Genomic DNA, 13,822 nt, shown 5'->3' with positions numbered 1-13,822 from the left:
CAAGTTGGGCTTGATTCAGATTCCTTCCCCTGCTCCAACTTGCGGGGGGGGGGGGGGGGGGGGGGGGGGGGGGGGGGGGGGGGGGGGGGGGGGTATTGAAGTATATTGAAGAAAAGGAAGATATCTAGAAGATATCTCCCCAAGATAGAAAGAAATACATAATATAGCAATTGTAATTTTAATTGTTTCCTCTTTGTAATATTTCCTTATTTATTATTTCTCTACAAACCCTATTGTAATCTCTATAAATATGTACCCAAGTCTATCAATGAAATCACCTTTGATAATTATATCTCTTGTTCCTCCTTCAAACTTAATAATTTGTTCAGAAATTGTCAAAAATGTTTTGCGAGAAATTTCATTTCGAACATAAAATTGTATTTTTACAATATAAGTTTTTCTTACAAGTATTATTTAAGTTTGGACCTAATTTTCTATTATCTCTCAAATTTTGATTTTATAATTATCCTATATTAGGAGTTGTGTTAATGATTAGGAATAGAGACCCTTGATTAAGGAGGCAATTACTCGAGTCGCTGTCCGAGAAGAAAAATAAAATTAAAGTGAGCTGTAAGCACATGGGTATGATAGTGGATTTTGATGGTTCTACCCCACCCCTCCTTCAATCAAGCCCTAAATCTATTCACACTTATACAATACATAATCATTCCTCATTTTTCTACTCATTTCTCTCTACCTCTTTCGTTGTCATTGTACAAATAGACTTTCTTGCTTAATCAATTTCAGATATACAATCAAGATTTTCCAAAAGAAAGGATGGTATCAAAGATGTGGCGGTCGATATTTTATGCGATTACTTACATAAGTTCTTCATCTTACACTTTTTATGTCTGTAACTGGTATTGTAAGGATAATACCACGATCAACGTATTTTTTGAAAACATGGGATAATGAAATTATCGACGATTTTTGTGAAAGAATTTTGGCGGATAGTTAGGACGATTATCTCTTAGTAATCTTTTACTGTCATTAGAATTCTTTTACTGGCTATATCCAAAACATAACTAAACCTAATATGTTGTATATAAAATCAATTGCTACTCCTATTTGTTTGAATAGTTTTGGTATTTTTAGGCTGACAGAATGCCCAAGTCCATAGAATTCTAAACAAGTAAATAAATTAGCTATTCTACTCATTTTTGGTAGGGTAAGGCATTAAAGATATTTATTTAGTAAGATTTTGAAATCATCCAACAACAACATAAAGTACTCACTCTCTTTCTCTCTATCTAGACTCTAGAGGCTGTGACTTGCTTCCTTACCCTCAGATTTTTCTTCCACATCTTCCTCTTCCTTGTTGAGTAGTTTCTCTCCCTCAATTTTCTCACTATCCTTTTCTTCTGAGAGCAATTCAGAGACTTTAATAGCCACAGAGTTCTTGGCTTCAGGGGATACACCATTCTTCCCAATAATCGACTCCAGAATCGACTCAGACAATACACTGTTCTTTATTATTGCATTCCCTTCTTCAGGTATCGATTCATCTTTCGAAAACCCAATCTGCAATTTGGACTAATAAGTTAAAAGCAAACCCAAGAACTTGTATACTTAATAAAACAACAACCAAATAATTCTAACCGTTAAGTGGCCGAGAGGCGAGTGAGTAAAGAGTATGGAAGAGCCAGGATTGAAGGTCTCATTCTTGAAAATCTCTTTGAACTTTTCTACTGCCTCTGCTTCTGATTCTGTATATGTCCCATTGCCTTTCATGTATGCCACTGCGTTTTCCATGACTTTTTCTGAGTATTGTTGTCCAGTTAATGGTAAGATCATTGTGATCCTTTCAAACTTTTCGAACTCACCTATCAATACACATTAAGCATCGAGTTAAATCATATGGAGATCAGACCCACAATAGGAATGAGTTGTGCTATTGAACATGAGTGTCAGAATAGTCTCACACTCTCTTATAGAAAAAAGAGTACTCTTTTCTTTTTTGTTGCAAAGAAAAACAAAATAGTATCTAGGCCATCTTTGGGCATTATCAATTGATTTTGGGTAGGATGGTCATACATTGGCAACAGAGCTAGGCCCACACGTTTTTCACTTCACCTCAAATTACACGTGTTTGGCTCAAAAGAAACTCACAGACCAGGGGAGGGGCGTGTGAAATTAGTCTAATGTGGAAAATAAATATACTCTAATGACGAAGATTATATAATATCTAGACCCTCTCCACTCACGGTCGACTGGTTTCGAGTATGTTGGCCACAAACTTAGCAATGAGCTCTGATGTGGGATGTGACTTCCATTTTAAGAGTTGATTATGTTTTCATCATTCATAGTGTAACTTGAAGATGCAACCGATTACAGTGTGTACACGGCTCTTGGATAAGATCTGAGTTGTAGCTTGAAATATTGTTCAAATTGGAAGAGTAATGAAAAGGTAAAGAGCATAACTGGAAGTGGAAGAATAGTTATGATCTAAGGGAAAAGCTAGTTAGGGGACTAAAGCTGCTTTTTGGTAAAAAATATAGGGCCTAAACAAGTGAGTTAGTCAAGAATTAGGTGTTTAAACCTCTTGGTGCTCAACTTAGTCGTGGGACTTGGGAAGCAAATTACTGTAGGAACTCTGGTTTGGCTATAGGCACCTAAGAGGCTAGGAACTCTGGTTTCGCTATAGGCACCTAAGACCAAAGAAGTTTACTCTCCCTAATTTGTTGAATTTGACACTGTCCAGTGACTACCCGGTCCCACACTTGAGTGCTCGTTTGAGCCAAAATCAAAGGCAAGGGGGTGTCTTTGATCCATAGTGGAAGACGACTCCAATGTAAATCGACTGTGCCCATCAAATTTCTCTCTCCCAAGTAGGAGAAGCCCAACCCTAATATGTGGAGCTAAGGTAAACGGTCCTGTATAAATGTAGGTTATTTATATCTTGCAGGGACACGAGTAAAGCTAGAAGAGACTACAAATCAAAGCCTATACCTGATTTACACGAAATCAACAGTCTCAATTCCTAGTCAACTCTCTCTCTCTCTTGATGAACCTTTTCACCTTTCCATAAACACTCAGTTTTTATTCGGGATTGGAGTAGGTCTACTTTCGTAGTCTCTTATAGTATAATTTTTCTTCCTCTAATATACTCATTAGTTACCCTCCGTCTCATTTTGTTTAGATTTTATTCCTTTAAAGGAAGTCCCAAAATGTTTGTCTTGTCATTTTCTAATCTACCTTACTTCTGATAAGGTTTTACAGTACTTTCAATATAGTATTTATTGTAATACTCTAAAGTAATGTGGGTAAATTAAGAAAATACATTTAGTTAGCAAACAATAAATGAAAATCCAAACAAATTGGGACGTAGGGAGAATAATCATGGGTCACTCTTCCATACTATGTACATATCAATGTTCACTTTTTTCTTAAATAGTGTTCTTAATCAATGAGTCATTTCCTTCATCAAAAAAAAAATCAATGAGTCATTTTATTTTTTTGAAATTAATCCCAACAAACAAGGGTAACGAGTTAATTCACCCACCATTAATGGACGAAGAAGAAGATAAAATTCCCCAAAGAAAAAGAAAAGAAATGAGAGAATTGTTGTAAAATGAGAATGGGGAGAAGAAGCATGTGGATGTATATACCTTTAACAATGTCCATGAAGAAGTCTAGAGAATTAGACAATTCTTGTGGGGATTTGAATTTCCATTTAGTAGACAGAGAAGGAATCGATTCATCAGCTAGATAAACCCCAATCGTCGTAAACTTGATGAACTGATCTTTTATCTGTAATCCCCTCACCCCTTTTTCACACACACAAACACACACCAGTCAAAATCCATCACCATTGAATGAAAATCAGTTTTGAGAATTGATTAATGAATTAAGTGAGAAAGAGGGAATTGATTATTATACCTGCACCAGCGAGGAAGAGGGTACTGGTCGAGCCTGGTGGTTTCACAGTTGATGGGAATTCAAATTCCTCTACCTTCATTTTCAGATCAAAGGAAAAGAGACAGAACAGAGGAACAAGATGAATAGGGTTTTTGGTTTTTTCTTGTTTTTATAGAAGAGATATATAGGCCAATTTTTTGGTATTGACTAGAAGTGGAAAACGGTATGGACGTTTCTAAGTTATAAAGGGAGAAAACGAAAAAAAAAAAAACGGCATCCTGGAAACAGGACATAGAGAGAGAGAGAGAGGTGGTATTTATTGTAAATTAATGTAAAAAAGAAGGGCAAATATTGGATTAGGTAGATAAATTAAAAGCTACCATTCAGCAATGCACGAGGGTATGAGGGAGGGTGAGCACCCCATTCTATAGAAATGGAAGAAAACGTGGAATGACAACCACCATTCATGCTTACTCATTTCTCTTTTGGAAGAGAACATTTATTTTTTACTTACCTACCTCCTCAGGCTATTTGTCTATTGGGGCATAACCTGCGTCTCTCCCGTACTAACATTCTTTTGAATGCGTCACTTTTTGGAGAGAAATTTGAGAAGTATATAACCTCAACTTTTTGAGATAAATTTAGAAGGTGTAATCTTAATCACCAGAGTCTGTAGAGGGTTTGAAGATAAGTTTAAGAGATAAAATCTTAATTCTTAGAGATAAATTTGGAATGTGCAATCTTATCGACTGAAGTGACGAGTATATCATAAGAAGGAAAATGATAGAGTTACTTAGAATTTTTTTTTTTTTAAGAATTACTTACAATTTGTTACTTAGAGAATGACATGTTTTCTTATTTGGAAACAAAAACATTCCCTTCCGTAATCAAATTTTGAAAAAACTTTGTATTTTAGTGAACTCCGCGTCATTATGTTATCCTCTAAATAACTCTAGCATCTCTCTTATAAGAAAAATACACTCCTCGGCTCCTCCCTTGTTATTTAGATAACAATAGCATAGAGTGCCTAGGACCTATAGAACTAATCATTTTTTTTAATGCAAATGAGATCTTTTTCGTGTTAGGAAGACTATCTGAAGAGATATCTTCCACAATACAACATGGGGATATCTTGGCCCCTATGTATTTTTTCAAATAAAAGTGAATTTTTTTTCCTCAAAGTCTTAGCTTCCTCAATTCCATTATTTGTAAATAGAATAAGTGCATGGATTCGTGCCTCAAATCATATGGATTATTCTATTACGAAACTCCCTGCTACAAGTGACTCGATCCAAAGCTATTTTGATTAGGGGTGGGAATTTTGCCCATGAGCCCGAGCCCGCCCACGGGCACCCGAGCCCAACGATGACCATGGACTCCCGCGCCCGTCTCGGGCACAACCCGTCCAGCCCGCCAAATATTAGTGGACGGGCATGGGTTAAAACTTCTACCCGCGCACCCGTCCGTGCCCGCACCCACTTAACCTCACCCAATGATAACCCACCAAATTACATCAACTTTATGGGTTGATGAAGCCCCAGCTGCCTATGTTGTTAGGCTTAGTTGAGATGGTAAACAATATGCTTAAGGGAAATCACACGAACCCAATATATTGCTTTGCAATGGCCCAAGAGAATTCTTAGTAGATACTGAAGTAGTCTTTGGCTTTGAGGGGACAAAGAGTGGGGTAGGTTTATATTATATCTCATGAGAATTCTTCATTAGTTTTCAATGTGAGATTAAATTCCTAAAAGGAACAACACAAATAACGTCTAGTTTTAATCTCACATTGTCTCTTTAGAATCAGGAAAGGTGTTTCCAGATTCTATAAAAAAAAAGGAAAAAGTGATTTTTTTTCAAGTCATGAGATTACCCGCTACCCGCCCGCCCATACCCGAATTATCCGAACTTCTTAATGGGCTTGGGCGGGTAATGAGCAAGGCGAATTTCAAAATTGCCCGCCCAATTAACCCGCTTACCCTAATAGCCATTGAAATTTTGTGCCCGACCCGCCCAGCCCGATGCTTCAAGTGCCCATGGACGCCCATACCCGCCCAATTCCCACCCTTAATTTTGATCGACTTCCGACCATAAGAAAGTTACAAGTCCTGCCAAATGTCTGTGATTGAGTATTCTCTATAATACCAATGTCGAAAGCACATTTCATCTACAAATTGTATAGATCCTCACCTAATTGGTCTAGTATACTCAAATCATGTTATTCAGTTGACCAAACAATTACATTTTTTGTCCAAATGTAATAAATAACATCAATTGCATGCCCCCAATAATGTTTTCATTAATCAAAACAACATTCACTAGTCTTGGTAACCAAGGGGTAGGGCAGGAAAAAAATCCGTTGACCGTGAACCGCTCGGTGTCCGCCCGAGTCCGGAGACACCCGAGACCGCCCAAAGTCCGATCGGACCAAACCCAGACTGACCGATTAGAGTTATCGGGCCGTTCTCGGTTTTGAAGCTCTGACCAGCTGTCACATTACCAAGCCCGAACCGACCTGAATGATTTTCCTATCAACCGTTAGATTAAGAGATTGGTCACATTACCAGCCGTTATATTAAGGGTTTATATCCTTGGGTATAAATAGGTTTCTATTGAAGACACCCTCATTAACCTAGAGCCCTCTCTCTCATCTCCCGAACTCATCTCCTCTCTCATCTCCCCTTTCATTAATCATCTTCTGAATTCCTCTCTCGTCTCAACTCCTCTCTCGTCTCAACTCTCTCTCTCTCTCTACTCCATCTTGTCTCAACTCTCTTTCGTCTCAACTCTCTCTCGTCTCAACTCTCTCTCTCTCTGTCTCATCTCATTTTGTCTCATCTCTACAAGGTTGCATATCTACGAGGTTAAAGAACGAAGTTAAACAAGACTGGAGTTGAAGAAGAACGAAGAAGAAGAACCAATAGATGACAAAGAAGATCAACGAATATTTAATGAAGATCTGTTTTTTAAGATCTTCTTCTTAAGATTTATTTCATGGTGTTTCTTCTTAAATTTGTTTCATGTTGTTTATTCTTAAGTCAGTTTCATCTTGTTTTTTTTCATCAACTTGTTTCATGTAGAACTGACCCCAATTTTGCCCTAATTTGGCTCTAAAATAATTAGTAATTTCAATATACCTAGACCGGCCCGGACCGATACTCGAGTACCCGAAGAAATAACTGGACTTCGGGCGGGCTTTGGGCAAGGGACTTTAAGTTTTTGACCTGTCCGGACCAGACCAGATTTACAGTCGGGCACAGTGTATTTTGGCCCGGACCGCCCGACCGGACCGATTCCCAACCCTACCAACTTACCAAGGGGTACTCGAGCGTGAGGAGTACTCTATCTAACAAGTCCAATCTTACTAGCAATTAGAGGAACCAAAAACACCAAAATATTGAATTGTTCATTTTTCTTAGAGTGAATGACAGTTGTTGTAGCTAGGGGCGGAGGTGTTAGTGGGTTGAGCCGGGCTGCAACCCGGCTCTAACTCCTAACATTTTCCATATGAATCCTAATAAATAGTAACCTAACCCAATAACCCTAATAACCTAGCCCAACGCTTAAAAAAATTGATCCCCTTTCCCTTTCCCTTTACTTTCTGCTTCTTCCTATTCCCCACTCTCACGAATGGAAAGGGGTAACAAAACCCAAATATCCAATTGATCTTTTCATTGTAATTTGAAATCCTTTTGCTCTTGACTTTGGAGTGTTACTCAATCCAGAAGTAGGGACTACAAATCAAGTGTTTATCTTTCTTCTATGCTCTTAGATCATCACTCATCAAGTAAGTTCATAATTTCTATAATCTTTTCAAACCCTAATTTCAAATTAGAAAATTACGGAAGATTGAAAGTGAAAGTAGTTGATCAATGACTATAAACTTCTTTCACTTCTTCTTTATAGTTCGTAGAATAAAAAACACAATACTTAGGTGTGAAATTGTGGATTATAAAAACTAATACTTAAAGCTTAAATTATAAACTTGTTCAGTTAATTATAAACTTGAAAACTTAAATTTGAATGGTTATATGTACTTCAGATTTTAGCCCGTCCCTCAGTTAATTTCTGGCTCCGCCTCTGATTGTAGCAGTGAATGAGGGTTGACTAGTGGGACTATAAGAATAAACATTAGATCAATAGGTAGGGATGGTAAATAACAAAAAAAAGAAAAAGGTAGGGATGGTAAATATGGAACCGACTCATGATGAAGATGAAATATAAAGAGAAGACAAAACAATGCCTCGAGCTTCAAAATCCACTATTGGGTGTGAATATCAATCTCCTTATTCCCTTCGTTTTTGTTCTAAGTGTGAATTCAATAGTTCCCTTTTTCAATTTCTTGTTAGAAAAATATCCCCAAAAAAAAGATTGTTATCAACATTAATGATGAAATTTAATAACCCAAGGTAAAAGGAAAGTGTATTGTAACTTGATGGAAAGGGATAATGTGATTCTTTATTAACTGCACTAATTAATAAAGGTTTATGTTCCAAACTTGTTGTTACCAAATAAGGAAACTAACTTTTCTATTTATCACAACCCATGCATGATATAATTTGCTTCAAGGATGACACGTTTAGTAAGTGTCTTCATAGCTAAGGAATTCTATCTTGATTAGTCAAACTACTTTCATCAAGAGACACGTTTAATTCATATCCAAATAAATGATGATGTGTGGGTTTGAAACACCACAATTGAAACTATTATTAATCACTTAAAGTAGTTATACTATAAGCACCCTCCATATATGGGCAGCCAAATAGGTCATAACACTCCCCCTTAGATGACCACAACGCGAAATAATTTCCTCATTAGAAATCTTGAATGACACTAGATACGCAAAATGCTGCCTCGTTAAAATCTTGCCAGAAAAAACCCATTGGGACAAAAACTGGACGAAGGAAAAAGAGTACAAAGCGTAGATATCCAGCACTAGTGATGTGGAAATCTTCATACGATAATTTTCTCCCCCCGATGAATATCATACCGTGGATTGTTGTAGTTTTACATCATTAGATTATTCAAGCTTTGCATTCCGATACCTTCTACTAGTTTTCTGAATGTTGTAGTAGGCAGAGACTTTGTAAACAAGTCAGCATAATTCTCACATGATTGTATCTTCTAAATATCAATTTCATCATTTTTCTGTAGATGGTGCGAGAAAAATAACGTTGGCGAAATGTGTTTCGTTCTGTCACCTTTAATATATCCTTCTTTCATTTGGGCAATGCAAGCCGCATTGTCTTTATAAATAATAGTAGGTGACTTGGTAATTCCAGGAAGATCACATGAAAATCTAATATGACTAATAATAGACCTTAACCATACACATTCTCTGGTAGCTTCATGAAGAGCAATAATCTCTGAGTGGTTAGAAGATGTAGCGGGTATACTTTGCTTACTTGATCGCCATGAGAAAGTTGTACCGCCACTAGTAAAAATATAACCTGTTTGTGAAACTCCTTTATGTGGGCCAGAGAGATATCTCGCGTCAGTGTATCCTATTACTTGTGAACCATCGGGTGAATTCTTCGAATAAAATAATCTCATGGCAGTAGTTCCTCGAAGGTATCGAAGAATATGCTTTATTCCCATCCAATGTCGTTTTGTTGGTGCCGAACTGAACCTGGCTAACAAATTTACTGCAAAAGAAATATCAGGTCTAGTACATTGAGGCAAATATAATAAAGCACCGATTGCACGTAAATATGGTATTTCAGGACCAAGTAGTGCTTCATTATTTTCCTTGGGACGATAAGGATCTTTTTCGGTATCTAAAGATCTCACAACCATTGGAGTACTAAGAGGATATGCAATATCCATGCGAAATCTTTTTAAAACCTTTTCTGTATATAAATTTTGATGGACAATTATACTACTTGTACTCCTCTCAATTTGTAAACCAATGCAGAATTTTGTTTTTCCAAGATCTTTCATCTCAAATTCTTTCTTCAAATATTCTGCAGCTTTTGAGACATCTTCAACCGTCCCAATTAGATTTATATCATCAACGTATATTGCAATGATAGCAGATCCAATGTTTGATTTCTTGATGAACACACATGGACAAGTAGGATCATTTACATGTCCTTCCTTAGTCAAGTATTCACTGAGGTGATTGTGCCACATTCGCCCTGATTGCTTTAAACCATATAAAGCTCTATTAAATTTAAGTGAGTACATTACCCCTGGTTTTTCCTCAGGTTATTTGAATCCTTCAGGGGCTTTCATATAAATATCAGTATCTAGATTGCAATATAGATATGCAGTAACAACATCTAGTAGATGCATAAAGAGTTCTTCTTGAGCTGCTAGACTAATTAAATATCTAAATGTAATGGCATCAATAACAGGAGAATATGTTTCCTCATAATATATCCCAAGTTTTTGCAGAAAACTCCGTGCCACAAGTCGTGCTTTGTAGCGAACGATTTCATTATTTTCATTGTGTTTTCTCACAAAAACCCATTTGATCCAACTGGGTTTACATCCTTAGGTGTTAGGACCACAGGTCCAAAAACACTACGTTTATTGAGTGAATCTAGTTCTGCTTGAATTGCGTCTTTCCATTTCGAGCAACCAGGTCTCTTTCCACATTCCTCAATAGAGCGTGGTTCATAATCATCATTCTCTTTCAGAATTGAGGTTGTCATTGCAAAAGAGAATACCTCGTCGATAATTGTTTCGTTTTGGTCCAACACTTCTTTCGAACATTCATAATTTATAGAGGTTTCCACATTGTTTGGTATCTCTGCCTCATCAAGGGCTTCACCCTCTTCAAGGGGTATTTGTTCAAAAAGTGTGGGTGTATCATTAATAGTCTCTTCTAGAGAACTATTATTTTGTGATTGGTTCTTCCTCTTTCTAGGGATAATATCTTTAGAACCAATTGGTCGTCCACGCTTCTGACGTATTTTAGACGACTCATTTGCTATAGCAGTTTCTCCTGGTCCTTTAGGAATATTAATTCGTGCACGAGCATTAGTAGCAGGGATATATGATTCTGTTACCCTTGCTGCATCATTAAATGCATCTGATAGTTTATTTGCAATGCCTTGCAAATGTATTATCCTTTCTACTTCGAGCTCAGATTGATTTGTATAAGGATCTAGATGAGATAAACTTTTTGTACTCCAACACAATTCAATTTGTTTGCTATTCACTGCAGACGAATTTTCACCCCCTAATGACGGGAAAACTGTTTCGTCAAAATGACAATCTGCAAATCTTGCAGTGAAAGTGTCACCTGTGGTAGGTTCTAGATACCTGATAATAGATGGTGAATCAAACCCAACATATATCCCCAGACGCCGCTGAAGTCCGAATTTTGTCCGTTTTGGAGGTGTAATTGGCACGTGCACCGTACATTCAAAAATACGCAAATGCGCTATGTTTGGTTGATGACCCCAAAACAAGTTGCAAAGGAGAATGTTGACCATTTGCTGTAGAGCGTAGGCGGATCAAAGCAGCAACATGTAATACTGCAGATCCCCATGCAGAAACCGGCAACTTGATTTTCATCAACATTGGACGTGCAATCAGTTGTATATGTTTTATGAATGATTCTGCTAGACCATTCTGTGTATGAACATAAGCTACATGATGTTCAATATCAATACCAACTGATATACAGTATGCATCAAAACCCTTTGATGTAAATTCGCCTTCTCCATCAAGGCGTATGGACTTAAGTGGAAAATCGAGAAAATGAGCTCGTAATCGAATAATTTGGGTAAGCAACCTTGCAAATGCATTATTACAAGTAGACAGAAAATTAACATGAGACCATCTCGTAGAAGCATCTATCAATATCGAAACGGTCCACATGGTGGGTGAATAGGACCACATATATCTCCTTGGATACTTTCTAGAAATTTAGGAGATTCGATATGGACTTTTGTGTGAGACGGTCTTACAATTAATTTCCCCAATGAGCAAGGTGTACAAGTAAAATCCTTGCTTATTAGAATCTTTTGATTCTGTAGTGGGTGTCCCTGAGAATTTGAATTATTCTACTCATCATGGTAGATCCCGGGTGTCCCAAACGGTCATGCCAAAGTGTCGTCACACTTGGATCATAAAACTTCTGTTTTATGACAACATAAGATTAAACCGTTTTTATCCTTGTAATATACAATCCTCAAGAGAGAGTTGCCAATCTCTCGAGATCATGCTTCTGGCCCGAAGCAGTTGAAGTAATATATAAATATTCTTCACTATTTTCATCTATAGTCTCAAGGTGATAACCATTTCGACTTATGTCTTTAAAACTTAACAGATTCTTTAAAGATTTGTTTCAATACAATGCATCGTCAATGGTTAACTTTGTACCACTTGGTAATATTATAATTGCTCTGCCAGAGCCGTCAATGAGACTAGATGAACAAGCGATAGTAATCGCATTAGCCTTATACAATTTCAGAGTCAAGAAATACTTTTTACTTCGAAAGACGGAATTCATGGTTCCACTGTCCGCCAAACAAATATCTTCATCATCTCTCAAAAATGTACTTCTAGAATTCATACCTTAACGAACATAAAAAAAAAACATAAGATATCGATAGAAAACATGTAAGTTTTATATATTACATTGCTATACAATAGTAAAAAAGTAAAACATTAATATAATGCAAAATTTACAACAACTAGAAATATTATAAAAATACTACTAAGGAGAGTTACGAATCGATCAATCATTTCGTCAAACTCATCATCGAGTAATTGATCGAACTCATTATTAGTAAGATTTTCATATCCACTAGCATAGATATCCTTTTCTTCGATGGGGTATTGCAACAACGATGTGCGCTATTCAGATTAATCCCATAATCTGTGACTTTTTACTCGGTCCTGACTTCAGTAAGATATATTTCAACATCGTCAGTTAAATAGTCAGATACATCCAATCTTGTGTTATATGAAGAATCATTGATTTCCATATGATTTGTTTCTACATTGGCAGTACGCTTCTTCAAGGATGCTTGATAAAGATCTATTAGATGTTTAGCAGTCCTACATGTTCTTTGCCAATGCCCTGTCATACCACATTTAAAACATGATTGATTCTTCATTTCAGAAGGTTCATTTACCACCTTCTTCCCTTTATTTTGCCGATTATACGGCTTGTATCTGTTGCCCGAGTTATTTTTCCATCGGCCTCGGCCGTTGCCACGACCGCGCCCCCCATAACGGTACCCACCACTTCTGGTATCTTTATTTTGATCGTCACCACGACCAGGTTCCTCCAAATTTTTATTGTGGTAGTTGCCACGACCACGACCCCTATGGTTCTGTTCCCGTCTTTCAGTAGAGACGGATGTAGAATAAGTTTCTGAAAAGTTAGTATATCCAGTTGGACGAGTTTCTTGATTTTTCATAATAACTTCCCTATTTTGTTCTGCTACAAGAAGATATGAAAACTCTGAATGACATTTAAAATTCATATTTCTATACCGCTCTTGCAGATTCATATTGGATATATGAAATGTGAAAAACGTTTTTTCTAACATTTGTTCTTCAGAAACTGGATAACCACAGTGACCCAATTTTGTAGTTATCTTGACTAAGACAGAATTATATTCAGAAACTGTTTTGAAATCCTGCAGCCGCAGGTTTATCCAGTCATTCTGGGCCTTCGGTAAAATAACCTTTTTTAAATTACCGTATCGATTTTCTAAATATTTCCATAATGCAAGTGGGTCTTTCTGATATAAACATTCTGATTTGAGTTCTTCACATAAATGATGGCGGATTACAATGAGGGTCGTTGAGCGTCTGTAAAGCGGTTCATTATTTCCCTCGCAAATTGTCTTCTCTAGTTGTGTGGCTTCTAGATGAGCTTCGATTTCAAGCTTCCAAGTAAAATAGTTTTTCCCCGATAAGCCGAGGGTTGTAAAACAAAAATTTAAGTTTGAAGGTCGCAAGAATTTGACGTCCTCCAAATTAGTTTTAAAAAAGTTGG

General features: G+C 36.9%; 2 protein-coding genes across 2 annotated transcripts; both read right to left on the bottom strand.

Annotated features, from left to right (window-relative positions):
* Positions 1 to 1,157: 1,157 nt before the first annotated feature.
* Positions 1,158 to 4,446, bottom strand: LOC147550272 (chalcone--flavanone isomerase 1-like). Its single transcript, XM_086665274.1, has 4 exons — positions 3,880 to 4,446; positions 3,609 to 3,767; positions 1,600 to 1,823; positions 1,158 to 1,521 (listed from the first exon to the last, which is right to left on the bottom strand). Exons 1-4 carry the CDS (start codon positions 3,956 to 3,958, stop codon positions 1,258 to 1,260), a joined length of 726 nt encoding a protein of 241 aa, XP_086521400.1. The 5' UTR covers positions 3,959 to 4,446; the 3' UTR covers positions 1,158 to 1,257.
* An 8,255-nt stretch (positions 4,447 to 12,701) lies between these two features.
* On the bottom strand, positions 12,702 to 13,304 carry LOC147550271 (uncharacterized). Its single transcript, XM_086668444.1, has one exon. The coding sequence runs from the start codon at positions 13,302 to 13,304 to the stop codon at positions 12,702 to 12,704; it is 603 nt and encodes a 200-aa protein (XP_086524570.1).
* Positions 13,305 to 13,822: the final 518 nt, after the last annotated feature.

This window comes from Eschscholzia californica, unplaced genomic scaffold, assembly GCF_041429995.1.
Source record: "Eschscholzia californica isolate CP2 unplaced genomic scaffold, dmEscCali1.0.p SCAF_3, whole genome shotgun sequence".
NCBI classification, from domain to species: Eukaryota; Viridiplantae; Streptophyta; class Magnoliopsida; order Ranunculales; family Papaveraceae; genus Eschscholzia; species Eschscholzia californica.
This window is presented reverse-complemented; position numbering and strand designations above follow the sequence as displayed.